A 26,591-nucleotide genomic window follows, 5' to 3' on the forward strand; every position below is an offset into this window, starting at 1 on the left:
GAAGCCACCGGTGGCCTGTTGAGTCTTTCTCCTATCTTCTCATTGTCACATAGACTTCTGCCCCCTCTTCCATGTTTACATGTAATCGCAGGGCTCACCTAGATAACCCAGGAAAAATCCCCTTGTTTTACAGTCAGGTGAACGGCAGCTTTGATCCTATCTGCTGCCTTAATTTCTCTTTGCTATTAACTTGACATTCATAGGTTCCGAGAATTAGGACTTGGACATGTTTGGCGGGCTACTCTTCTGCCTGGTGCGCCCTGTACTGCCCTCTTGCCCCCCGTCTGAAGAGGATAGATGGAGACGGCCGGAAGGAGAGGAGGGATGCCAGACTTGGAAAGATGAAGCTTTCTTTTGTGTTTCCACTTATAGATAAGTGCCAGCCAAACTAGGAAGTGGCCATGATGACCTTTGGCCTTAGCCTGTCTTTTGCCTCAGATTCCTGGGGCCTTACAGCCTAAGGTCAGTCAGAGCAAGAAACCAGACCTCAAGCAGAGCAAATTGGGATAGTTCCACAGACTGGCAAGAGCCTTCGTGCTTTCAGGGGAAACCCTTCTGGGCTCATCTCTGCTGTAGACCATAGAAGAAGCAGACTCAGAAGTCTTAGTAGGGAGTTGGCCCGTATTTGGTGACCTGACACACAATTGGCAAAGCTCGCTTCCTGCCTTTGAGTCCTGTAATAGTAACATAAATAACGGTAACGATGGCGGCAGCCGTTTATTGGGTGCTTCCACGCACTAGGCCTGCGTAGGGCTTTCTGTGTATACTCACACGTAGCCTTCATGGCCACTCGTGAGGGAGATGGTTAGTCCTGGTTCCTAGATGAGGAACAGAGAGGTCCAAGTAATGTGCTCAGAGCTTATGAGTGGCAGGGCTGGGATTTGAACCCAGGGCTGTCTCCCAGCGTGTTCCCACTCTGGCTCAGTTTCTAGATGAGGTGCTTTTCTGCTCCAGAATCCTCCCCTTCCTCTACCAGAGTCACTCATGGGCTCCTTCACCTGTTATGCAATGTGCTAAAACTAAAAAGAGGGCAAATGAGGCAGGGCCTGTGTCCAGGAACTTGGGACATGTAGAGAGAGAAGGCAGGATACCCAAAGAAGAACTTCTCTCTCCTTCTCCAGAGCCTTCCCTGAACAACTTACTGAGGGCCTTTTCTCCCTGTTATGTGCTTTCCTAGCACTCAGTATTTTCCTTTATAGAATGTAGCACAGTCTAAAGGGCACATTTGTTGAATATAATTCTTTAATCATTACTAACCCCTTAGGCCTGCCCCTGAGTCCTGTGAGGCACTCCCAGAACTTTTGTCTCCCCTCCCACTTCATTGTAACTGATGCTTAGCAGAGCGTCTGGACCACTGTGGGTGCTCAGTATTTATACGTTTGGAGGGGGGACATGGGGATTGGGAACAGGAATGTATCTCATGTGAGCAACTGGGATCAATGATAGAGGGTCAAGGAAATGGTAGAGACAGGTGCTTCAGAAATGAACGAAGCGGGGGCCGGTTAGTGAAGGGAGTGGGATTAACCTGAAGGAAGGGTGACTGGTAGGTGAAAGAGACGGGGCGGGCCAGGGAGGAGGGACGGGATGTGCAACCGCGTAGAGGTAGGGATAACACAGGACGTGTCGGAAGCAGTGGGTTAGCATGGTACAGTTGGAGCGGAGGGTTGGTGAGAGAAGTAGGAGATGAGGTAGGAAGGACAGATTGGGTCAGATTATGGAGGGCTTTGAGTGTCAGGGTTTAGCCGTTAGGGAACAGGGAGCATTTAATGGGATTGGAGCAGAGCAGTAAGGGGGTGAAACGGGCACGCAGGGAGGAGCAGTGTGGCAGTGCCGTAGGGCTGGATTAGTGGAGGGAGGACCGTGCTGGGTCAGAGGCTGGCAGGGTGGGCCGCTTCGACGTGGGGGAGCGGGAGAAGGAAGAGTCAAAGGAGACTCTGAGGTTTGAAGCAGGGTGAGTCGGAGAATGTAGACGTACAGTCCGGGGTGAGCGGCTGGAAGAGAAGGTGCTTCTCTGCCGCAGACATACGAAGCTTCAAAGGTGTGATGTCTGGGCGGAGAGGCCCAGAGGCGGAGCGAGATAACGACTGATGTAGCTAAAGTGCGAGCTCTGAGAAGGCCTGGGCGGCCTGTAGAGTGAGCTGTGGAGACTGGGCCTCGAGGGGTGGCCACATTCGGGGACCAGAAGAGGAGGTGGAGCTGGAGCCCCATGGAGGCCTGGAGGTGGGGGCTGTTGGGCAGCAGAGGTTCCAGTTAAGCACCCAGACATTCAGGATTATATTCCCAGTTGTACTCTCTGAGATAAAGAGTTACAGTCCATAATCCGAAAGCCTCGATCTGTTTCCTTTCTATGAAGGGAATTACAACCACTTATTCTTTTCTAAGGGAGAAATGAGACCAGACACGCTAACTGAATAAGCAGCTTACTATATCACTCTTGTAACAAAATTGAGGAAGATACTTGGCTGATTAGTCATTACAGTGCATTCTCCATGGAAACAACTGTGTATTAATAGAATTGAAAAAGATCAGCAACCAAAGAAAAAAATTAATTGGATCTCATCAAAATGAAAAACTTGGGTGCATTAAAGGATACTACTAAGAAAGTGAACAGACAGCCCACAGGATGAGAGACCTGTTCAAATCATGGATCTGGGGACTTGTATTTAGACCATATAAAAGAACTTTTATACTCCAATAATAAAAGGGCAACCCAAGTAAGAATCTGAATAATGTTTCTGTAGTGCAGATGACTGATAAGCACATGAAAGGCTGCTCAACATCATGATCATCAGGGAAGGGCAAATCTAAACCACAGTGAGATTTGTATCATTGTGTCGCCTTCACACCTACAAGAATGGCTGTGGTCAATAAGATGTACAAGTTTTGGTGAAGATGTAGAGAAATTAGGACCCCCACAGATGGTTGGGGGGAACGTAAAATGGTGCAGCTACCGTGGAAAAGTCTGGCAGTTCCTAGAAGTTCAAATATAGAGAGTCACCATATGACTCAGCAATCCCATTCCTATGTACATACCCAAGAGAAATGAAAACTTACGTCTGCACAACAGCTTGTACATGAATGTTCATAGCAGCACGATTCATAATAGCCAGAAAGCGGAAGCCACTCAAAGGTCCATCAATTGATGAGTGGATAAATAAACGGTGTATTCACCCAGCGGGGTAGTATTTGGCAGTCAGAGGGAATGAGGAACTGTTGCATCTACATCATGGATGAATCTTGAAAATATGTTAGGTGAAAGAAGTCTGACACAAAAGCTTCTATGTTGTGGGATTCCATTTATGTGAACTGCCTAGAACGGGCAAATCCATCAAGACAGGAAGCCGATTATTGGTTGCCAGGGACTAGGAGGAAGGAGTGACTCCTAATGGGTATGGAGTTTGTTTTTAGGTAATGAAAATGTCCTGTAATTACACAGTGGTGATGGTTGCACACCTTGTGAATGTAGTAGAAACCAAATATATTTACTTATTTAAAAGGGTAACTTTTATTGTATGTAAATTATATTTCAAAAACCCCACGAAAACAACAAACCCATCGCATCACTAAAAAGGAAAAAAACCCAAAAGGATAGTTCATTCCTTCTTTGCATTCAGGATGCGTCTTAGCCCCTTGTTGTTTGCAAGGTAGAGTTTTGGAGGGGTAGAGTAGACGACCGGTTCCCCCTTCCTGTGAATAAAGGTCCCACTGTGTTTTCAGAAGTTGAATTACTCATCACACATCCCTTAATGGGCTGACTTCTATTCCGGGGCAAGTCTGGGTTTTTGAAGCAGTGTTGGTTGTCTTGGATTTTTCTTAGATTACCTTTCCTAAGAAAATCTTGTGCATTATTTCTGTCTTTCTACAGAATGTGTCTGTACAGGACACATTCATCATGAGTTTGCATTCATGTAAAGAATGTATACTTTTAAAACACATTCATCCAGCTTGCCACAAAAAAGCAGGTGTTTGGTTTTTCTGACTGCAGAGTACACGGGACATTTTGCCAAAATATCCAGCACCTGTTTTTTTAATGGCAAAATGTATTGGTGTCTTCTTTCAGAACTGGAGTGTCACTTATAGCATGTGTGGATGATAAATAGTTTTACTGTTTTTTTTTTTTTTTAATTTTTTAACGTTTATTTATTATTGAGAGACAGAGCATGAGCATGAGCGTGAGCATGGGAGGGGCAGAGAGAGGAGGAGACACAGAATCTGAAGCAGGCTCCAGGCTCTGAGCTGTCAGCACAGAGCCCAACGCGGAGCTCAAACCCACAGACGATGAGATCATGACCCGTGCCGAAATCGGACGCCCAACCGACTGAGCCACCCAGGCGTCCCTAGTTTTACAGTTTTTGTTTAACTCACGCGCCAATTTATGGATCAAGAAAAGGCCGGTAAAGAAGTTCAGCTTGGCTTCTGTGAGCGAAACAGAGGGGACCCCATGAGAGTAATTTGTCCAAGTACCTCTGCCAGACAAATCCAGATGATGCAATTGTCATCTGACCTTTTTGTGCCTTAAGTCAGCTTTTTTAGAATTTTCAAGAAGATGCAAATTCCTCTCTTTCCCTAACCAAAGGTTTCATGAAGGCAGAACATTTCCAATCATGTATGTGTGACTTATGATAGAGTGAATACCTGCCCACAAAGGCCCATTACTGTTCCTCTTCATTGCATGGTTTAGCCAGGCTGAAATATGCAGTTTACTTAAAAATGTCCCAAGCTTCTACTTGTCATGAAGTTATATTCTTCCAATCAGATCTTTTGTCGTTGTTAGGGACTGGATCCTTAAGCACTACCATTCACTGTTGCGTAGGGAAAGAACATTGACGAGGAGTCGGGACCCCAGGGCTCTCATTCTGTGCCAGTCTTAGGCTCTCTGGGACCTGGATCACTGCGCAAATATGGCTTTGGACCAGAAGGCCTTTTGGGTCCCTGCTAACTCTTAACAATTCTGTTCAGATGTTATATACCCAATTAGTCACTGCAGAGTTCCTTCAGTTTTGTCTTGTGATTTTTCCAAACCTCATTCAGATGTTGAAACCTGGTCCCTTGTTGCTACAGCAATTATGAGCCCCTTGTGACAGGGAATGTGTTTTTACCTGCCATGTTTTTGAGTGAACCTGTGGGGAGGTGCCTGGCTGGCTCAGTCGGAAGAGCGGGTCACTCTTGATCTTGGGGTTTTGAGTTCGAGCCCCATGTTACATGTAGAGATTACTTTAAAAAAATCTTGAAGCGAACCTGTGATCTTACATGGGCCATAGGAGGGGGGAGTGGCTTCCAGGCAGAACAGCTGTGGGGGGGTCCACTTGTACACGGACTACTGCACTTTGGGTCCTGTGACTCTGCAGACCGGCTACACGTGACTGATCAGGGATCAGCGCCTGAGGTAAGGGGAGCCACCTACAGGCTGGGTGTGAAGGAGAGCAGTGTCCTGTGGTGTGTGTGACAGAGCACCCTATACAGGATGCAGGCTGGGAGAGGGACTTGGCCAGGACAGCGGAGCAGAGTCCCAGAGAAACCCGGGGAGAAGGCGGATAGCAAAGCCACCAGGGAGCAGAAATGGACACTGTCCCTAATAACAATAAGAAGCAGTAGCAGTAGGATCAGAGACAAAAGTTGAAAAAGAGACTTGCTTTAATTCCTCTTGGAGAGCTAGAGCTGCTGCCTTCCGTGTGGCTCGTGCTCAGCCGTGGGCGGGCTTCCTTGGGGGTTCCTGGCTCCTGGTTCCTCACTTCTCTTTGTAGCTGTGAATGTCCATTGCCTCCCATGACCTGCTCTTTACTGTCTGAAGGAACCTCATAGACATTTCTGGGAACTCGCACATCTGTGTAATGTAGAAACGTTGTAAAGTATCTTGCCATGAATAGTAAGATGTATCAGTTGGTTTACAGTTTTACAGGCTCAAATGCACTGCTGTTGTCCTACAGACGGAAGGTAGCTAGTTGGCGCTGTGAGATGTAGCTCATCTATTATTTGGGTCATTCGGTCATTTCATAGGCATGCAAACATCACATGCCTACTGTGTGAAAGATACTGTTTTATGCCTTGCCTCCATGTTATTTCTGGCATATTTTTTTCTAGTTTATCATTGTAAGAGATTGTAGTGCCATGGTCTTCATTTTTGCTGTTTTTATTGAAGGCTTTTTTTTTTTTTTTTTAATGAATGTAATTGTCAAATTGGCTTACATACAACACCCAGTGCTCATCCCACAAGTGCCCTCCTCAGTGCCCATCACCCATTTTTCCTCTCCCCCACCCCCCCAAAAGGCTTTGTGTTTTGGAAAGTAGAGGGTACGTTCCATTTCTCTAGTAACGTTAATTCATTAAGCAGGCAATCTGTAATGCATTTTGCAACATTCTCTCCTTTCTTTTAAATATCCAGTAAAATTGAAGTGATCATTTCCTTTTCACCTGAAGAAAGTGAGGCTTAGGAGTGGTAAGTAACTTGCCCTGGGTCTCAGAGTAGTCATAGGAGAGCTGGCCGCCCCAACCTCTCTGACTTAAAGCTCATGCTCTTAACCACTAGGCTGGATATCCGGACTTTCAGTTCAGAAAATAAATGAATAATGAACACCAAATTACTCCTTCATCAAAATTCTCCCGGTGCTTTGGGCACAAGGCTAGATGACCTCCTCCACGAAGCCTTTTGCTCATGTCTGTCCTTCTCCTCACACCCATACATCATCCCAACAAAGGAAATCTCACCATTTACATCCTCTCGTGCTTCTGAGTCCTGTAGCACTTGTAGCACAGACCATTAGTCCTCCTCTCTCGGGGTCTCCCTGAAGCGCCTAGCACCAAGTCTTGCGCACAGAGTTGATGCTTGATGTGTGTTTGTGGAAGTGTAGAATGAATGACTTATTTTCCTCTCACCTAAGACCCTTTGATAGCTCTGTGCTGATCCTGCTTTTGTGCTTTTAAATAAAAAGAAAGAGGGGCGCCTGGGTGGCTCATTCGGTTAAGCGGCCGACTTTGGCTCAGGTCACGATCTCGTGGTCCATGAGTTCGAGCCCCGTGTCGGGCTCTGTGCTGACAGTTCAGAGCCTGGAGCCTGTTTTGGATTCTGTGTCTTCCTCTCTCTGACCCTCTCCTGTTCATGCTCTGTCTCTCTCTGTCTCAAAAATAAATGAACGTTAAAAAAAAAAAAAATTAAAAAATAAATAAATAAAAAGAAAGTGAAATAATCATGAGCAAATACTCTTATATCTTTGGATTTGAAGTCCATTTTTTGTAGGGAGTGTGTTGTGGGTCTTGTTTTGAATCCAGATTGAAAGGTCTAATCTGCCTTTTAATTGGAATGTTTAGTCCATTGACATTTTTTAAGTTGAAGTATAGTTGACCTAGTTATAGACTAATATAACTGTATTAGTTCCAGGTGCACAACGTTGTGGTCCGACGGTTCTATACACTATGCAGGACTCACCACAATAAATTGCCATTTGTCACCATACAAAGTTACTACAGAGCTACTGACTGTATTCTCTGTGCTATACTTTTCATCCCCATAACTCACTTTATACCTGGAAGTTCTTACCTTATTACTATTTTTTTAAATTTAAAATGTGTTTATTGGGATGGTTTTCCACTCATTTGGATTCAGATTGCTTTTGGTGCTGCTTCCGTCTGAAGAAGCACCCTCTGTAAGCTTTGCCTTTCTTCCTTGTAGGTTGGCAGAGGACAGCCAACACAGAACACTACTGTTTTGTGCGTGGCCAAAGATGGTGGTGATTTTGCAGCACTGGACGTCTCACTGCTTCTTACGCTTCCTCCGTTCTTGCAGGAAGGGATTGAGGAGGTCCTTTGCAAGGGGCATGTTCTCGAGGGGAGGTTGTCACCGCCGAAAAAGCTTGAAGTTTACATCTCTTCGTTCCTTTCACCTATTTCGCCCGTCACCTCCACTCTCCTCCCTCTGGCAACCTCTCATTTGTTCTCTGTTTCTATTTGTTTTGTTTTTTAGTTTCTAAATATAAGTGAAATCACATAGTATTTGTCTTTTGCCGTGTGACTTATTTCACTTAGTATGATACCCTCTGGGTCCATCCATGTTGTTGTGAATGGCAGGATTTCATTCCTTTTTTTATGGTTGAGTTATATTCCACATCTTTATCCATCCATTTCTGAGCACTTGGGTAGCTTCCATATCTTGGCTATTGTAAGTAATGCTGCAGTAAACATAGGAGTGCATGTATCTTTTTGAATCAGTGTTTTTGTTTTCTTTGAGTCAATACCCAGTAGTGGAATGCTATTTCTATTTTTAATTTTTTGAGGAACCTCCATACTGTTTTCCACAGTGGCTGCACCAACTTACTCTCTTGTCAACAGTTCATTAGAGTTCCCTTTTCTCCACATCTTTGCCAACACTTATTTCTTGTGTTGTTAGTTTTTTTAAGTTTATGTACTTATTTTTGAGAGAGAGAGACAGCACAAGCACATGAGTGGGAGAGGGGAATAGAGGGGGAGAGACAGAATCCCAAGCAAGCTCTGTGCTGTCAGCACAGAGTCCAGTGTGGGGCTTGAACCCATGAATGGTAAGATCGTGCCCTTAGCCGAGACCACGAGTCAGACACTCAACCGACTGAGCACCCCGTTGTGTATTTGGTACTAGCCATTCTGACGGGGGTGAGGGAATATTGCATTGTGGGTTTGATTGGCATTTCCCTGATGACTAGTGACGTTGAGCATCTTCTCATATGTCTGTTGGCCATCTGGGTATCTTCTTTAGAAAAATGTCTATGCACATCCTTTGCCATTTTTTGATAAGATTTTTTGAGGGTGTTGTAGGAGTTCTTTATATATTTTGGATTTTAACCCCTTATTGGATATATCATTTGCAAGTGTCTCCTCCCATTTAGTAGGTTGCCTTTTTGTTCATGGTTTCCCTTGCCGTGCGAAGGCTTTTTAGTTTGATGTAATCCCAATAGTTTGTTTTTGCTTTTGTTTCCCTTGCATGAGGAGATAGATCCAGAAAAATGTTGCTAAAGCCAGTGTCCAAGAGATTACAGAGTATGTTTTCCTTTAGGAGTTTTATGGTCTCCAGTCTTACATTTAGTTCTTTATACCATGTTCAGTGTACTTTTGTGCATGATGTAAGGTGTATGGTGGAAGCAGGTGGTCTGCTTTTAATTTTTTGCATGTAGCTGTCCAGTTTTCTCAACACTATTAAATGAAGAAACTGTCTTCTCCCCATTGTATATTCTTGCCTCCTTTGTCTTAGATTAATTGATCATAAGTAAGCATGGGTTTATTTCTGGACTACCTATTCTGTTCTGTTGACTTATGTGTGGCAGTACCATACTGTTTTGAATACTATAGTTTTATAGTATAGCTTGAAATCTGGGATTGTGATACCTCCAGCTTTTTCCTTTCTCAAGATTGCTTTTGCTGTTCACAGTCTTTCTTGGTTCCTTACAGATTTTAGTATTACTTGTTCTAGCTCTGTGAAAAATACTGTTCGTATTTTGAAAGGGGTTGCATTGGATCTGTAGATTGCTTCGGGTAGTGTAGACGTCTTAACAAGATTAATTCTTCCAATCCATGAGTGTGGTATCTTTTCATTTTCTTGTGTCATCTTCAGTTTCTTTTAACAGTGTCTTGTAGTTTTCAGAGTAAAAGTCTTTCACTTTCTTGGCTAAATTTATTCCTAGGTACTTTATTCTTTTTGATGCAATCATAAATAGAATTGTTTTCTTAATTTCACTTTCTGCTACCTTGTTATCAGTGTATAGAAGTGCAACACGTTTCTATATGTTAACTTTGTATCCTAAAACTTTACCGAATTCATTCATTAGTTCTAATTGTTTCAGTGGAGTCTTTAGGGTTTTCTATATATAGTATGTCATTTGCAAATAGTGCCAGTTTCACTTCTTCCTTACCAATTTGGATGCTTTTTATTTCTTGTCTGATTGCTGTGGCTAGGACTTCCAGTTCCATATTGACTAAAAATGGCAAAAAAGGACATCTTGTCTTGTTCCTTAACTTAGGGGAAAGTCTTTCTGTTTTTCTACCATCGAGTATGATGTTAGTTGTAGGCTTGTCATACATAGCGTCTGTTATGTTGAGGTTTGAACATATACTAAAAGCACTGAATTTTTACTCCCCCCATTTTTATGTATATGATGTCATAGTTTACATCTATTTTGTGAATCCCTTCACGAATGCTTTAAAAATGATTGATTTTACTACCTTTTTTTTTTTTTTTTTTTTTTTTTGAGAGAGAGAGAGAGAGAGAGAGTGACTGTGTGTGCACCAGCAGGGGAGGGGTAGAGAGAGGGAGAGACAGACAGAATCCCAAGCAGGCTCTGCGGTGTCAGCTCAGAGCTGGACGTGGAGCTCGAACTCAAACTGTGAGATCGTGACCTGAGCCAAGATCAAGAGTCAGAGGCTTAACCAAGCCACGCAGGCACCCCCTACTTTTGGCTTTTAACCTTTATACTAGCTTTATAAGTGATTGATCTACTTACCTTTACTCTGTGTTTGCTTTCACCCATGAAATTTTTTCCTTTCATGATTTTCTTCTAGTTAATGTTCTTTTCTTTTTCTGCTTAAAGAAGTCCCTTTAATGGCCAGTTTAGTGATGAACTCCTCTAACTTTTGTTTGTCTGGGAAACTCTCTCTGAATAACCTTGCTGGGTGGAGTATTCTTGGCTGTAGGTTTTGGCACTTTTAATATGTTATGCCACTCCCTTTTGGTCTGCAGTGTTTCTGCTGTAAAATCAGCTGCTAGTCTAATGGACTTTCCCTTGTTCGTAACTGTTTGCTTTTTTCTTGCTGTTTTTAAGATTCTGCCTTTATCTTTAATTTTTGATATTTTAATTAGTATGTCTTGGTGTGGACCTCCTTGGGTTCGTCTTCTTTGGGGCTCTTTGGATATCTCTTTCTTTCCCTATGTTAAAGAACGTTTTAGCTATTATATCTTCAAACAAGTTTTCTGCCCCTTTTTCTCTCTTCTTCTGGGATGCCTGTAATGCAAATGTTAGTACACTTGATGTTGTCTCAGAGACCCCATAATCTACCCTCATTTTTTAAAATTCTTTTTTCTTTTTGCTGTTCAATAGATACTTTCCATTATCCTGTCTTTCAGATTGCTGATCTGTTCTGCATCTGCTAATCTGTTGATTTCTTCTCCTGTATTTTTCATTTCAGTTATATTCTTTTTTTTTTTTAATTTTTATTTTTTTAATTTTTTTTTTTAACGTTTATTTATTTTTGAGACAGAGAGAGACAGAGCATGAACGGGGGAGGGGCAGAGAGAGAGGGAGACACAGAATCTGAAACAGGCTCCAGGCTCTGAGCAGTCAGCACAGAGCCCGATGCGGGGCTCGAACTCACGGACCGGACCGCGAGATTGTGACCTGAGCCGAAGTCGGACGCTTAACCGACTGAGCCACCCAGGCGCCCCTCAGTTATATTCTTTAACTCTGATTGGTTCTTTTTTATACTTTCTGTTTCTTTGTTGAAGTTCTGAGTTCATCCACTCTTCTCTCAAGTCTGGTGAGCATCTTTACGACTGTTATCAGATAGATTGCTTATCTCTGTTGTGTTTAGTTCTTTTTCTGAAGTTTTGTCTCATTCTTTTGTTTGGAGCATGTTTGTCTCATTTTGTCTGACGTTCTGTGTTTGTTTTTATGAAGTAGATGAAACAGCCACCTCTGCCTGGTGTAGGAACGTCCCTGCATAGACTGTGTGTGCCTGGCAGCTTTGGCTGGCTGACTGTAGCATTAGTGGGTGCCAGCTAGGGGTCCCGGGGTGTTCTCTGCAGGGAGCACCCTGGCAGGAAAAACTGAAGCTGGTACAGATGAGGGTGGGATGGGCGTCTGGGGCCACCTTGGTAGGTCAGCTGGTACTTGGGTGGGTGGATTGTGGGGGAACACCTTGGGAATATGGCTAGAGCTGGTGTGGGCTAGGGTCCCAGAGCCCACTGAGGCAGTAGGCCAGCTAGAGCATCTAGCCTCTGTTCCCATCTGTGCTACCAACGTGGAGGGGCTCACCAGCACTTCTGACCCCAGAGAGAATTCTAGCAATCCCCCACGATTTGTCAGACACTCGGGAGTTAGTGAATGGGTTTCCTTCACCTTTAATCTCATTACCTTTTAAACCGTAGCTTTTTTTCTGTGTGCCAGGGCAGGTGAATCTGCACAGGAGTCCCTCAGTGCAGTCCCTTTCTGCTACAGTCCACAGTGTCAGAGGTGGGGTGCCTGTTGTCACTATGTTTCCATCTCTTTTGCCATTCTTTATGTGGTCCCTTTATCTTTTGTTGTGCAGAAGCTGTTTGATCAGGCACCAGTTCTTCAGGAGGATTTGCTTTCTATGTAGGTGTAGAATTGGTGTGACATGGGAGGATTTGAGTTGAGTGTCTTCCTATGTTGCCATCTTGGACTCTCCCCTAGTCTGCTCACATTTAGTGTAATTATTGATTTGGTTGGATTTGGTTCTACCTTTCTGCTGTTTTCTGTTTGTCTCATGTAGTTTTCATTTTCCCATTCTCTCCTGAAAGTTATAAACCTTATGATATTGTTTGCTTTAGTCTTACATTTTAAAAATCTAGAAATAGCTTTTTATATTTACCTACCGGTTTCACATTTCAGTGATCTTTGTTCCTTCCTGTACATTTGAAAATTATCATCTGGTGTTATTTCCCTTTAACTTTCAGAATTTCTTCCTTATGCATTGAGGTGTGGGTCTGTTGGTGATGAATTCTCTTAGCTTTATGTTTGAAAATATCTTTATTTCACCTTCATTTTTGAAAGTTAGTTTTGCTGGAATTTAATTCAAGATTGATAGAATTTTTTTATTTCAGCACTTTAAAGAAGTGTCTTTTGGTGTCTATTATTTCTTTTTTTTATATTAATTTTTTTGGGGAGTCTATTATTTCTGATCAAAAGTTACCTATCATTAGATATAAATCCTGTATGTGATATTTTTTTTTTCTGGCTGCTTTCAAGATTTTTTTCTCTTATCTTTGCATTTGCAGTTTGACTATGATTTGCCTAGGAGTGGGTTCTTATTATTCTGCTTTGCATTATTGAGTTTCCAGTTTCCAATATTGCACAATCAATGCAAATTGATGTGTTTTTTCTCTAGTTTTGGGAAGTTTGGGCCATTATTTTTTCAAATATTCTTTGTGATCTGTTGTCTCTTTTCAGTTACGTATGGTTAGACTGTTGGATACTGTCCCACAGTTATCTAGGTAGGTAGGTTCTGTTTATTTTTTTCTTCTCCCCCCCCCTCCAAATTGGTTAATTTCTTTTTATTTAACTTCAGCTACACCGACTTTTTATTTATTTACTTACTTTGCCTTCCTTCGCTCTTAAGAAAGCACAGTGAATTTTTCATTTCATTTACTTTTCTTTCCAGCTTTAGAGTTTCCATTTGGTTCTTCTTTATAGTTTCTATTTTTCTGTTTCCCCGTAGTTTCTTTTTCTCTATTTCCCCTTTGTCCATTCCTTATCTATATATTTTCCTTTAGCTCCTCCACATGCTGTAAAGTTCCTGTCTGCTGATTGCAACATCAGGTCATCTTGGCTTTGGTTTCTATAGACTGTTTTTTCCTTTGAGCGTGGGTCACATTTTATTGTTTCTTCACATGTCTCGTGATTTTTGATTCAATACTAAACATTGTAATGGTGCGTTATAGAGGTTATAGATTATGCTACAATCCTCCTGAAGGATTTTTGTGTTAGCAGGTAGTGAATGTGAGGAGACTCAAGTTCCGAATTAGCAGTGGCTGAAATCTCCATTCAGTTCTTTTAGTTTTGCAGCTGCTGCTTTTTATCTTGGCCACCCTCTCCCCCCCCACCCAATGCCTCCAGCCAAGAATTTGAACAGATTTTATTTGCAGATTTGGGTGTTTGCCAGCCCTGAACCCTGTCTACGGCCACCCTGAACCATACCTCATAGAGGTTGGTGAGTGCTCTTGGGCAAAACATGCAAATTATTAAATCTAACCAAGTGCAGAGTCTTTCCTTCAAAGGCCTACTCTTCTAGTTTCTGCCTGCTTTTGCCTTCACATAATTTTTAAGTATTTTGTCCACATTTTGTAATTGTATATAGAAGGGTGATGTGACTAAGCTATTTTGTCACAGTTGGGAGCCGGAAGCCGCACATACCCTTTAAGACTTGCATTCATACTCTTCCTCAGCCTTGGGCTGATCCACTGTGGAGGGAACAGGGCTTTTTCTTCAGGGAGCGACAGTTTCAGACAAGGGGTAGAGAGGGCACAGAGCACCATAGGAGTGTCTCAGTCAGCTTGGGTTGCCGTACCAAAGTACCCCAGGTGGGGTTGCTTAAACAACAGAAATTTTTTTCTCAGCTCTAGACTGGAAATCAAAGATCAAAGAGTTGGCAAGTTTGGCTTCTCTTGAGGCCCCCTGCCTTGGCTTGCACATGGCCACCTTCTCCCTGTGCCCTCATGTGGCTTTTTCTCTGTGTGTCTACATCCCTGGTGTCTCCTTCTCTGTCTTATAAGGACACTAGTCTTGTTGGGTCAGGACCCATTATTATGCCCTCATTTAACCTTGATTACCTCCTTAAACTCCCCATTTCCAAGTACAGTCACACTGGAGATTAGGGCTTCAGTGTAAATTTGTCAGGGGGCGGGGTACACGTAACTTAGTCCATAGCAGAGCAAAATCAAGGCTGGGCATGGTCTGAGAGCAGGCAGGAGAGACAGAGCTGTGTTGGATGGAAGGAATCAGAATACCTTTAATCAGTCATTAAGTCATTCACCATATAAATGCGGAATGCTGCTGTGTTCCAGGCACATAGTGAAGGGCTAATGGTTCAATATGGATGGACACGACTGGCCCTGGCCCTGTTCTCCGGAGCTCACAGCCGAGGAGGATAAAAAGACGTGTAGACAGACTGTGATATTGCAGTGACGATAGAGGACGTACAGGGTGCCTTGGGAGAGTTGAGGAAGGGGTCCTCAAATAAAGCTATGGGTCAGGGAAGGCTTCCTTGAGAAAATGCCTTTCTAAACTGAAACCTGAAGTATGAGTCAGGAATCAGCTGTGGAAGAAAAGTGCTCCAGGCCAGGCACAGGGATTGGCAAATGTGAGGGGCCTTAGGGTTGAGGGGGGGTGTGCATGCTGGACAAACAGAAAGTCATTTAGCACAGCTGGAGCTGGGGACCCTGTGGGAGCCGGGTGGTCAGGGAGAAGCCCAGAAAAATAGGTTGGGGCCAGCTTCCTTGTTGAATCTTAACTTTGTCCCTCCAGATGGGAGATTCTTAAAGAGAATAGCTGTGTCTCCTTCCTCTTGGAGTCCCCTTTCTGGCACAGGAAGTGCATAGCGAATGTCAATAGGTGCCACGTGTTATGATTTAGGGGTGTGTGGGTGACCTTGCCTCCTTGGTAAAGCAGGTCAAGGGCCTGGAGATTGCCAGCTGCCTCTGACCTCACCTGCCCCAGGGCTCCGGGTCACATGTGTGGTGGTGTTTTTCAGCCCTGGACAGCGAGTCTGCCTCTAGCAGCATCCGCTTCAGCAAGGCCTGCCTGAAGAACGTCTTCTCCGTCCTGCTCATCTTCATCTACCTGCTGCTCATGGCAGTGGCTGTCTTCCTGGTCTACCAGACCATCACAGACTTCCGCGAGAAACTCAAGCACCCTGTCATGTCGGTGTCTTACAAGGAGGTGGATCGCTATGACGCCCCAGGTAGAGCCTGTCCCGGAGGGGCATCAGGGCCCAGGTCTGGGGCATTGGCTTGCAAAGGAGCCACCGTTGCACTCCCACACCGGGCTGGGCACCGCGGGTAGGCAGAGGAGCCGAGCACAGTCAAGGTGAAGAGTACACACCCAGAGAGCTGCTGTCAGTACCCAGAGGAGCATGTCGTGTGCCAGGGAGAGGGGTGCACGGAGCCTGGAGTGGTCACTGCATAACTGGGGTGGGCACGGAATGCTTTGCACGGAGATAGTATTTGAGCTGGGCTTTGATAGACAAGAAGAGAGTTTTTCTGGAAGGGGGATTAGCAGGAGCAAAAGTAAGTGTAGGGAGGCAGAGGGCTCCTCTGGAGAGGATGTGTATAGCCTGGCTGGAGCCGGAGGCCAGTGATGAGGGGCAGGGGAGGTAAAGCCATTTGGAAGTGGTTAGGGCCCTGCCTGGGGAGGGGGCTCACTGCTGTTCCTGTTCCGGTGGGAGGCTGGGCCCTGAGGAGGCCGTCGTCTCTGCTATAGAAAGTAGTGTCTCCTTCAGGGCAAGCGGGGCTGGCTCTGGGCTCTGGAATCGTGGGAGTGAACCGGGAGGCGTGAGCTCCGTGGCCTCGGCTGTGCCCCGCTGGTGTGCGCACGTGCTGTGCTCGCAGGAAGCCAGAGTCCCCCTCTGGATGGCCTGCCCACGGAGCACAGCCGGTCTCTGGTGCCTTCCACCTGGGCTTCTTGAAAGTGTGCTGCTTGTAGCTTCTTCACCCATCTTTGCCTGTCTCGTGTTCGTCCCTCTTTGTGTGTCTGTTTTGGTCCCTGTATCTGTGGGCTGTACTTTCTGTTGCTGATCTCTGGGTCTCTCTGAGCTCTGCCCGGGTCTGGTGCCACATGCTGCTCTCATGCTGCTCTGTTTTCTCTCCGTCAAAGGAGCCCCACGGTGAGGTGCTGGGGTTGGGGCGGGGGAGGGACCTTTGGGGTGTGAGTTGCACACCTGGAGGCCCCGGCCAGAGCAGGAGGTGAGAGGCACGGTGACAGGTGGGGAGTCCCGCAGCCGAGCCGAGGGCCTTGCAGTGAATCCGCCTGCGGATGGCGGCGCTGCCGGGCCCGGCCGCGGAGCCCCCGCGGGGTGTGCCGAGCAGGGCGGGGATGTAGGGTGGGTTTCGGTGCAGGTGCCAGGGAGGCTGTGCCCCAGGCCAGGAGAGGGGCTTTCTGAGGGCAGCAGCCGTGGCTCTCCACCCTCCATAACCCTCTTCTTCTCCCTCCTCTGCCGTCACCCAGAGAGTCTTGAACTTGGGTTGTTGGTGGGTGTGAAAAACTGTGTGTGATGTGACTGTAGGGATACGGTGGGGGACCGTGACTTCTGACACTCCCATTTTCCTGTTCGTGCTCCCCTAGGTATTGCTCTGTACCCCGGTCAGGCCCAGTTGCTCAGCTGTAAGCACCACTACGAGGTCATCCCGCCCCTGAGGAGCCCTGGCCAGCCTGGGGACATGAACTGCACCACCCAGAGGATCAACTACACAGACCCTTTCTCCAACCAGACCCTGGTAACTCCTGTCTCCCCACGCCAGGCCTGGGCAGCACACGCTGTCCACCCCGCACCCCGCAGCCCCCGGTCTTCTTCCTGCCACGAGGCCACTCACACTCCCCTCGTGCAGGCCCTTGGCCTCCAGCGACCACGAGGCTGTCCCAAATCGGGTCATGGCCATGGCTGGCTGGCTGCATCAGGCAGGGCTGTGAGGGCGTCAGCATTCTCTGATCCTCAGGGATTCCTGACAGTGCGATCAGATCCTCTCCTTGCTGGAAGGATGCAGGGCGAAGCCGGTGGGACGTAGTCAAGTGAGTCCCATTACCTGACTGCCCAACACAACTGCCAGGGTGCATTTTGAAAATAAAGATTCCTAGGTTCCACGTGGGGCCAGTCAATCCTAGGGACAGGGCCTGGGAATCCATGTTTTGAAATAAATATGTAAAGAAGCTGGTCTGGGAACAAGGACCCCAGCACTGGCATCACTCACAGCTCAGCCCAGCAGGGTTGGGGGGAGGTGAGGGTCAGTGGCACCTGCACAGGGTGTCGAAGGCAGGGAAGGAATTTTACGTTTATGTACATCTTTCTGCATCCCGTATCCTCGTTTCGGAAAGGATTGAATGGGACTGAGTAAAAGCTTTCTAGATCAAAGTGAGGAAGGAAGGGTTTTCAAGGTAGAGGAAATAGCAGGTTGCATTTGTGTCTGCACTGTTACAGTAGTTGGGTGTGTGTGGAGGGTCAGGTGCCCCCGGGAGCGGCGAGCAGCGGGAGGCGAAGCTGCGGATAGAAGTAATGGCCAGGTGAGGAGAGAGTGAGTGGTCTGCCCTGGAGCCTGACTTGCCCCCCTGGGTCTAAGGTAGAAGAGTCACACTGAGGTGGTTCTGATGACCTTTGTTCCAGGCCTCTTCCTGAGATCCTGCTCAAATGGTTCCCTCGCCTGCAAAAACTGGAACAAAATAAAGTATCCATAAAAGTCCCACAAACCCAGGAGCGGTATCACCAGCGGACTAGGCGTTTTGAACCGGTGTAAAATAGAAGTTGGGGCAGGTGGGTGGAGCAAACAAACCAGAGAAAGGCCGCGCCCTACAGCGGGCGCAGGAGAGGCTTCAGGAGAGGTGAAAGCCTTCCTTCTGGCTCCCAGCTCCCGAGTCAGCTCGCCCAAAGGGCAGGGAAGCGGTCAGGACAGTCATCACGGGACAGTCATCATGGGACCAGTCATCATGGGACCGGGTGGCTGCTCTCCTACCCTCCCAGGGCGCGCAGAGCTGCTGGGGACGGTGTTTCCTTCTGGGTACGAGGCCCAGGGGCCATTCGTATGTACGCAAGCTCTGGGGAGGTTCCCTGCTTGGGCACTGGGGCAGCAGAGAGAAACAGAGCAGAACTGGAGACTGGGCCTCCACGGTGCAGGGGAGGGGACAAGTACCGGGAAGGAATCTTCACACAAGAGACACGCCAAATACCTGGCCTGGCATTGCCTGCCTGCTGCCACGGAGCGTCAGCCCCAGGCAGGGGCGCCGTGGGAGAACCGGTGAGGACAGCCACACCCCCAGCCCTAAGCTAGTCACCCTGGTCCTTCTCTCGGGAGTGGGAACGGACAGTGAAGGCTTGCTAGACATTTACGGGAAACCGACAGCCTAGGAGAGGACCAAGAGGAATAAAAGAGAATGGACTCCAGAACAGGGCAATGGATGCTAATTTAAAGGAAAGGGAGAATAATTTGTAAACATTTTAAGGAAGAGCTGGATGTGCCATAGAAACACCATGCGGATTCCCAGCCGCTTCTTGCCGGCCGCTTCTTGCTGGCCGCTCTGGGAAACATACCAGTCGGAGGGCCGGGCAGTGCACATGCGGGTCTGTGGGTGTCCTTCCTGTCGGTGCCCCCTGAGCGGACACTTCCCAGGAGCCCGTTGCCTTCATTCCCAAACCTGTGTGTGCTGGTGGTGCTTACTGCGGTAATTACGTAATTTAAATATTATAAACATCCATGAAATAAGAGCACAAAAGTTATTTTTTAATATATATAATTATTTTCAGTTTATTCATTTATTTTGAGAGAGAGTGCACATGGGGAGGTAGGGACAGGGAGAGAAGGAGAGGGAATCGCAGGCAGGCTCCACACTGTCCAGCCTCAGAGTCCAGTGCAGGGCTCGAACTCAGGAACCGTGAGATCATGACCTGAGCTGAAACCAAGAATCCTGGCTTAACTGACTGAGCCAGTCAGGCGCCCCAGGGAGAGTTGTTTGTATGGAAACTGCAGTGAAGGCAGTTACTGCGGCCAGCTCTGGGTGAAGGTCAGTATTCTCCAGCAGTTCTAGATGTGGTTCCTTTGGAGAGGAGTTCTGCCCTCAGGCCCCACAGTGGTGGAGGAGGAGGAGGGATGGGGGAGCGCAGGGGAGAGTAGGAGAGGTTCCCCCCCCCCCCCCACACACACACATGTGCACTTACGCTGGGAAGTAGGGCCTGGCAAGTGGCAGCAAGGACATTCCCTGAGTAGGGGGGAGGTGTGGCTCATCCCATCTCGCACCCAAGGAGCACCTTGGTTAGATGTGTCATTGATCGCCACTGGGAGACTTTGCCTGGGTAGAGATCCTCCGGCGCCATGCCTGGGGTGGACTTTAGAAAATATGCCCTCTGGTGCACCCGCTTCCTGCTGTGTAGGCTGACACCTTGCAGACTTGGTGCTTGGCTTGTGGGCTTGTCCTTTACTCTGCTCCAGCTCCGCCTCCTTTGTTTGTAGTAGGAGGTCTCAGAACCCTGTAGGCTGCTGGCTGTCTGCCTCCTGGCTAGTCTGTGTGAAAGTGACAGGCGAGGGCGGGGGTTGGTGCTCATATGACCTGCTTTGTCAGATTTCAGATTCTCATTGTTTTCTAGTGTCTCTTGTGCCCTCGGTTTAGCTAACTTTTTTTTTTTTTTAACATTTATTTATTTTTGATAGAGAAAGAGTGTGAGTGGGGGAGGGGCAGAGAGAGAGGGAGACACAGAATCCAAAGCAGCGTCCAGGCTCTGAGCTGTCAGCATAGAGCCGGATGCAGGGCTGTGAGATCATGACCTGAGCCAAGGTTGGAGGCTTAACTGACCGAGCCACCCAGGCACCCCTGGTTTAGCTAACTTTTACTGCACACTTTGCCACAATTAGGGCCACCGTCTTTCCAGCTTGTAGGACCGCCTGCTGTATTCCCACTGTCCAGATGTTAAGTCCTTGTCTCTTTTAGATGGTTCCCACAGCACTCCAGTTCCAGAAAATAACTTTGTGCATCGGGCAGAGAATAGACTAAGCTGCTGTGCAAAAGCAAACACCTCAAACAGACCCAGTGGCTGAGACCAGAGAGAAGTCTGTTTCTTTGGAGCCGGTCGGGTGTGCAGGTGGTGGGCACGTTGGGCCATGCCGCCTCGCAGGGCAGGCAGCGATGGCTTCTGTCTGCCACTCCACCTCCCCGTGGCGCAGTCTTGGTCCTCGTGGTCAGCCATGGCTTGCCAGCACGTGTATGCATTTTCCGCTCTGGGAGGGTGAGACGTGGAGGACAAGCGGTGCCCTGTTTCGGGGCACAGTGTGGAGTCTCATGAGTCACTTTGGTGCACATTCCAGGAACGTCATCACATGGCCACGGCCGAGGCCAGAAATGAGGCTCCAGCAGGGTGACCGTGCTGCTAAAATGTGGGATTGGGGAAGCGGTTCTAGTTCTCCAGGAGGAAGCGGGTAGTGGGAACAGTGTGCATTCTCTGCTGCCACTCAACGTGTCATGGAAAGGTTGAAAATAAATAGATGGACGGAGGTTTCCTGGGAAAAATGCAACAAGAGGCAGAACAAGTGAGTGGGCACGTGAACATCAGTCACACTGCTGTACCGGGTGCCAAGGGTTACAAGAGATGTTTAATTTAGATAAAAAACTATACTATTCTCCACTAAGAATTAAGAGTTACAGATCTTTGCAAAATAGCATTCCTTTTGTATGTTTTGGGCAAAACCTATTAGGAACAAAAAATTCCATTGCCTTGAAGTGTGACTAAATGCACACGTTTCTCTTTCGCATTCGCGGATCGAATAGACACAAAGTGGGATAAGGATTGAGCGGCACAATTTGTTAATGTGCAGTGAGTGTGCGTGTAGCACCTGTGCCTGATGGTGCCCGCTCTTCCACATCTGGAGAGCATTTATGGAGGTTACTGCGGTACAGATGTTTATCTGTAATTCATTAATCTGTAAGTCAGTTACGGTAATTAATCTGTAAATCCAGCGTCATCACAGTTAAAAGTCCCAGTTGGTTTTTTCATGGAATTTAACAGTCCAGTTTTAAAGTACATGGTGAAGAACACGTGTATGGCAGTCACCTGCTGGGGGTGGTGGTAGGAGGCGCGTCGCGGAGGGGACCTGCCCGGTCAGATGGCAGAACAGTGTAGACCCGCAGGGATGAACTCCGCATCTGTCCCTCGTCTGGGGAGCGGGAGGTAGGTCCCTCTTTCACACCAGATGCAAAACTGAAAGCCACGCACATAAAACGTCTGAATGTAAAAAAGTTTAAAAAGCGCTATAAGAGAACATCGATGTAATTTTGGTTTTCCTCTGCAAGCAAAACCTGGAAGCCATAGAGAAAAAGATTTACAGATATCACCGTATCAAATTTAAAGCTTCATCTAACAAGTGACATTAGAAACAAAGTTAATGGCAAAGCGACAGACCGGAAGAAGACATTTGTCCGCATACTGGACGTACGTTAGCGTCCCTTCCGAGGGCGTCCGTAGCACAGGCAGCCAGTGAGGAAAATGGACGGAGGACCGTTGCTCCCAGCGCTGGGCCAGGCGCTAGCCGCAGAGTCGCGCTGTGGGGCTGAGCGGGAGCCAGCCATGGGCAGCAGGAGGGGTGGCCTGTGGTCAGCTGGGGGCCGCTGGGCGAGGAGTTTGCTGGTCACCTTCAGTGTCTCTGGGGCCACAGGCGGGGCTCCCACAGGGCTGATTCCGGCCCTTGTCTCTCTGCAGAAATCCGCCCTGATCGTGCAGGGGCCCCGGGAAGTGAAGAAGCGGGAGCTGGTCTTCCTCCAGTTCCGCCTGAATGAGAGTAGCGAGGACTTCAGTGCCATCGATTACCTCCTCTTCTCGTCTTTCCAGGAGTTCCTGCAAAGGTGGCGTTTCCAGTCCGTGCCGGGCTTGCCGCACGCCGTCTCCTGTCCGCTTGCTCATCCCGGGCCGGGGTGGGCAAGTGGGGCAGTGATGGGGCCCGACTCCAGGGACTGACCTGGAGCCTAGCTGTCCAGGAAACCTGGCTTCACTAAGGAAGCGGGTCTGATGTGGCGAGTGTTCGGACTTAGAGGCAGAGGCTTGGTCCTGCCCGTTCGGGGGGCTGAGGCGAGAGGAGCTGCCTTGGACCGTGTGAGCCCCCCGAGGGCAGTCCCTGCCTCTGCCGGATCTCCCCTGCTGTGTCGTGGGCAGCATGTCCAACGCGCGGTGTGTGTTTGCCACACGTTTTTAATACGGGGATGAAGCTTCTTGTCTGCGTGGGGGACACACTGGGACCCAGAGTGCCCACTGGGGGCGGTAGCCACCCCGGAGGAGAGGCGGCTCCCCCGGGGTGATGAGGCCATGGGCCACCTCCCCTACTCATGTACCACTGCTCCGTCCTTCCTGATCTGGAGCTTGGAGCCTCTGCTGTGGCGTCTTCCACCCTGTCTGCCCCCCAGCATTCCCTCTGCCCTCCCTGCGTGGAGCCGAGGAGCTGTCCTCCCCTCACTGGGCCTCCCAGAGGGAGGCTGGCAGCCCAGCGAGGGCTCCCCAGGGCCACCGAGGGCCAGAGTTGTCATGCTGGTGGGCGCACCTGCCCGCTCAGGGCCAGTGCTCTGGGAGCAGGGGTTGGGGGGACCTGCCTCATGGCGGGTGACAACTCTCCCTCTGTTCGGAAGCCTAGAAGCAGAGCTTGGAAAGGAAGCAGGAAGTGGGCCCTGTCCTCGTGGCAGTAGCCGAGAAAACTGGCTTGGAGTAGGGGCTGGAGTTTGAGTCCAGCCGACTTTGAATCCTGCTGTTGGGCCTAACTTGGCCCCTTTTTCTCTGTCCTCCCAGCCCAGACAGGGTGGGCTTCATGCAGTCCTGCGAGAGCGCCTATTCCAGCTGGAAGTTCTCTGGCGGCTTCCGCACCTGGGTCAAGATGTCCCTGGTGAAGACCAAGGAGGAGGATGGGCGGGAAGCAGTGGAGTTCCGGCAGGAGGTAGGTGGTGCCGGGTGTGCTTCGCACCGTTGGCCGCTTCCACCCTGGAGTCCGGGGTGGACAGCAGCTTCGCAGGAGAGAGGACCTTGGGGAAGTCGTATGGTGAGAAGGGACCCCGTGCCAGGGAGCGGCCATGTCCCGCAGGCTGGGCACGCTCTAGGCCTTTGCCTGGGCTGCAGCCGGTCCTCCCCAGACACGTGGGCCAAGCAGGGACGCCTGCATTTCACAGAGCAGGTGGCGCGCCCAGCACAGTCCGTGTTCTTGGCCGTCAGAGGCCGCTGGCCTCGTGGAAGATAGAGGACTTGCAGGGAAGACAGACTAGATACAGTGGCCTCCGAAGTGTGGTGCACGTGAGGGTCCATTGAGATGCATGAGGAAAATATTAGCTTGCTTTTTGTACTAATTTCTTGACCTCATCCTTTTTCCGTTTTTGAGTATTTTGAACATTAGAAGAAGAGTAATGTTTACATCACTTCTGAGGAAGTCATGTATGTGGGGTATGTACTCAAAAATGTGTTACTAATGGGAAGTGTGATTGAAAGCTTTCAGCCCACTAGCCTGGAACCAGGAGATGTGCCCGAGGTTTCTAGCCACGGTCTCGGCAGCGGATGGGGGAGGACCTTGGGAACGGGCCTGGCAGTGGGGATGGGGGCAGGGGACATTTTGGTTGCCGTGGCAGGGCTGTTTGCCAGTCATCACTGAAAGCGAGGCTGCACCCCTACCTTTGGAACTTTCACCTCCGCGGTGGCAGCCCCCTTACCCACACCTACACCCTGAGGCCACCGTCCTGTGTATCAGTGGCCGAGTGCCTACAGAGGTAGCGAGGGAGTCTGTTCTGAAAACTTGGCTCCTCCTTGGAGGTGTTTCAGCAGGCTGGACCCTGAGGGGCAGCACTGGGAAAGGCCTGGGTTGGAGTAGAAGGACCTACTCCCAGTGACACGGGGCTGTCGTTGGGCAGAAGCCATGCGCTCGTCCGGGCCCACCCCTTCCCTGTGCCCTGGCCTCTCAGACTGGAGAGGAGGAGGGTTTGGGAAGGGCTTCGGGCCGGTTTTCTTCAAGAGGACAGGCTTTGTTCCTGCCTCAGGAGGTGGAACCTACCCCCCTAGCCCCCCGGCAGTGGGTCCCTAAAGTGTTCCCTGTTTGTAAGGTAACTGTCACGTCCTGGATTTTTGCTCCACACTTTTCTCCGAGAACTCCCGAGATCTTCCTCCTCTGGCCCCACGGCAGCCGAGGAAAGGAGCCTCGATGTGTTCACCGTAGTCAGGTGCAGCCTGGGTCTGCCCGGCTCGCCCCACGGTTCAGAACCCAAAGGGACCTAAGTCCCAGCAAACATGTCCATTTTACCATGTTTGTGCCGTTCGTGATTGTCTAAGTTGGAAGTGTTTCGGTGGGTGACGTGAACCCTTTTGAACAAAGTTGAAAAATGTTTTTTATGTAGTGTTTTAAAGTTTAAAATACCCATGTCTTATCTCATTTGATCCTGACCACACCTCGGTGATGCCGGCATTTTGTCCGCTGCTCTGCAAGTGGCGAAGCGGGAGGCTCAGCTCGGTGGTGGAGCCGGCCCTGTGGCCGGGGCTGGGCTCTGCCTCTGGCACCGCCGCTCCCCGTTACACCACGCAGATTAGCAGCTTCTGGTAATCGATGACCAGATCTTACCAGACACGCCTACTAAATACTTAACCCGGAGTGAGTGCTCAGCCGCGCGATCTGGGAGGTTGTGCTTTGTCTGTGTAAGACCTGAAGGGTTGAAAGACTTAGCTTTTAAGATCAAGTATTTTGAAATTCGAGACTTTTATGACTTATAATTGGGTCTTCACATGATGCTTTGGATGCGTTTTAATCATGAGTCCAGATATCGGAGGACAGATTTTGGTGACAATCCAGGACACCCATTGTACATCCCAGATGCTGTTTTCCCAGAGAACTGGAAACCGAAGTCTTGGCCCTGGTTCCAGTTTCAGGATTTGTGTATGAGATTTTTGGCTTTCTCCCTCCAGAAGATGATGTGAAGAGAACCAAGGACCAAGATCCCCTAACTTCCTTCTCCTTTCCTGCAACCCAGGTGAGGCAGGGGCGCAGAGGTGGTAACGCTTTCTCCTCTCTCTACCTAGACGAGTGTGGTTAACTACATTGACCAGAGGCCGGCCGCTGAAAAAAGCGCTCAGTTGTTTTTTGTGGTCTTTGAATGGAAAGATCCTTTCATCCAGAAAGTCCAAGATGTGAGTATTACTTAAGGTTACAAGAGCAAACACCCTGTGCTGAGGTATTTTGGCTCATCCTTCCAGGCTGTCCTCCTCTTCTCTCATGGCGCAAATCATTTTTTCATTTATGACATTCATGTCCTGTATTTGTGTTTAATTGATCTTATCATCACTAGACAGTTGTCCCCGTGAACGTGGGGGCTTCCTCTTTTGTCCGCCATTATTTATGTGCTGCCTGGCAGAGTGCTTAGTACAGAGTACTTGCTTAGTAGTATTAAGTGAGTGGAGTGAGTAGAAAACCTGGATTGCATTAAGCTAATGTCTAGATTATTGCTACTGGAAGCCATTCTTTTTTTTTTTTTTTTTTTTGGAAGCCATTCTTTTTTCATAGGTCTCTGTTGGATAATAATCATTATTTGTCAGAGCAGAAACGTACAAGTAAAAATGAACACTGCCTCAATTAATGCCAGATTCCCAGACGCAGTCTCGGAAGAGGAGGGATGATAAGACAGCTTTGCTAGAGGAACGTTCTGGGGAGACACCATCCCCCGGAGGCAGTCCCAGATCTGACACTGATTGGCGTTTAGGTAATCCCAGAACGTGCTGATGTGGTCGGAGCTCAGGGGAAGCGCCTTGCACGGCTGAGGCCCATGTGGTGGAGGGTCTGTGTGACCTGTAGTGCTCCCTGATCACGCACCTCCACCACGAACCGGGGACGGGAAGGGCCACTTATGCAGGGGCGCGTGCGGCTCGCTGAATCCGGATCTGGGTGGAAGAGTGAACGTCTTCAGTTCTACACGTGAAGTGTGTGAGCACACGTTTTTCACTTACGCCATTCAGTAGGAAGTGCCCATTGAGACGAGTAAAGCCCACGCTCGAGGCCTGCTTTTCTCATCATCACTCTGCTTCATCATGGTCCTGAACAGTGGTGCCGGTGTAACCGTTTTGTATCTGTGGACCCTGAGGCTCAGATTGTCCAAGGTCACCCTGCTGAACAGACTTGAAAGTGCTGTGGGTACCATGCTGGGGAC

General features: G+C 48.5%; 1 protein-coding gene across 3 annotated transcripts in view; it reads left to right on the plus strand.

Annotated features, from left to right (window-relative positions):
- The window catches only part of PACC1 (proton activated chloride channel 1), a 34,762-nt gene that overhangs the window by 6,755 nt on the left and 1,416 nt on the right, over nt 1-26,591 (plus strand). For 2 of the 3 annotated variants that reach the window (XM_042976766.1, XM_015543768.2), the window contains exons 3-7: nt 15,442-15,651; nt 17,031-17,182; nt 22,138-22,280; nt 23,212-23,356; nt 25,471-25,578. In XM_042976766.1, the coding sequence (XP_042832700.1) occupies nt 15,442-15,651; nt 17,031-17,182; nt 22,138-22,280; nt 23,212-23,356; nt 25,471-25,578 (758 nt within the window). Of the gene's footprint in view, nt 1-15,441; nt 15,652-17,030; nt 17,183-22,137; nt 22,281-23,211; nt 23,357-25,470; nt 25,583-26,591 lie in introns of those variants that run through there. The other variant, XM_042976767.1, reaches the window with a different exon arrangement.

Source organism: Panthera tigris, chromosome F3, assembly GCF_018350195.1.
Source record: "Panthera tigris isolate Pti1 chromosome F3, P.tigris_Pti1_mat1.1, whole genome shotgun sequence".
Lineage (NCBI taxonomy): Eukaryota > Metazoa > Chordata > Mammalia > Carnivora > Felidae > Panthera > Panthera tigris.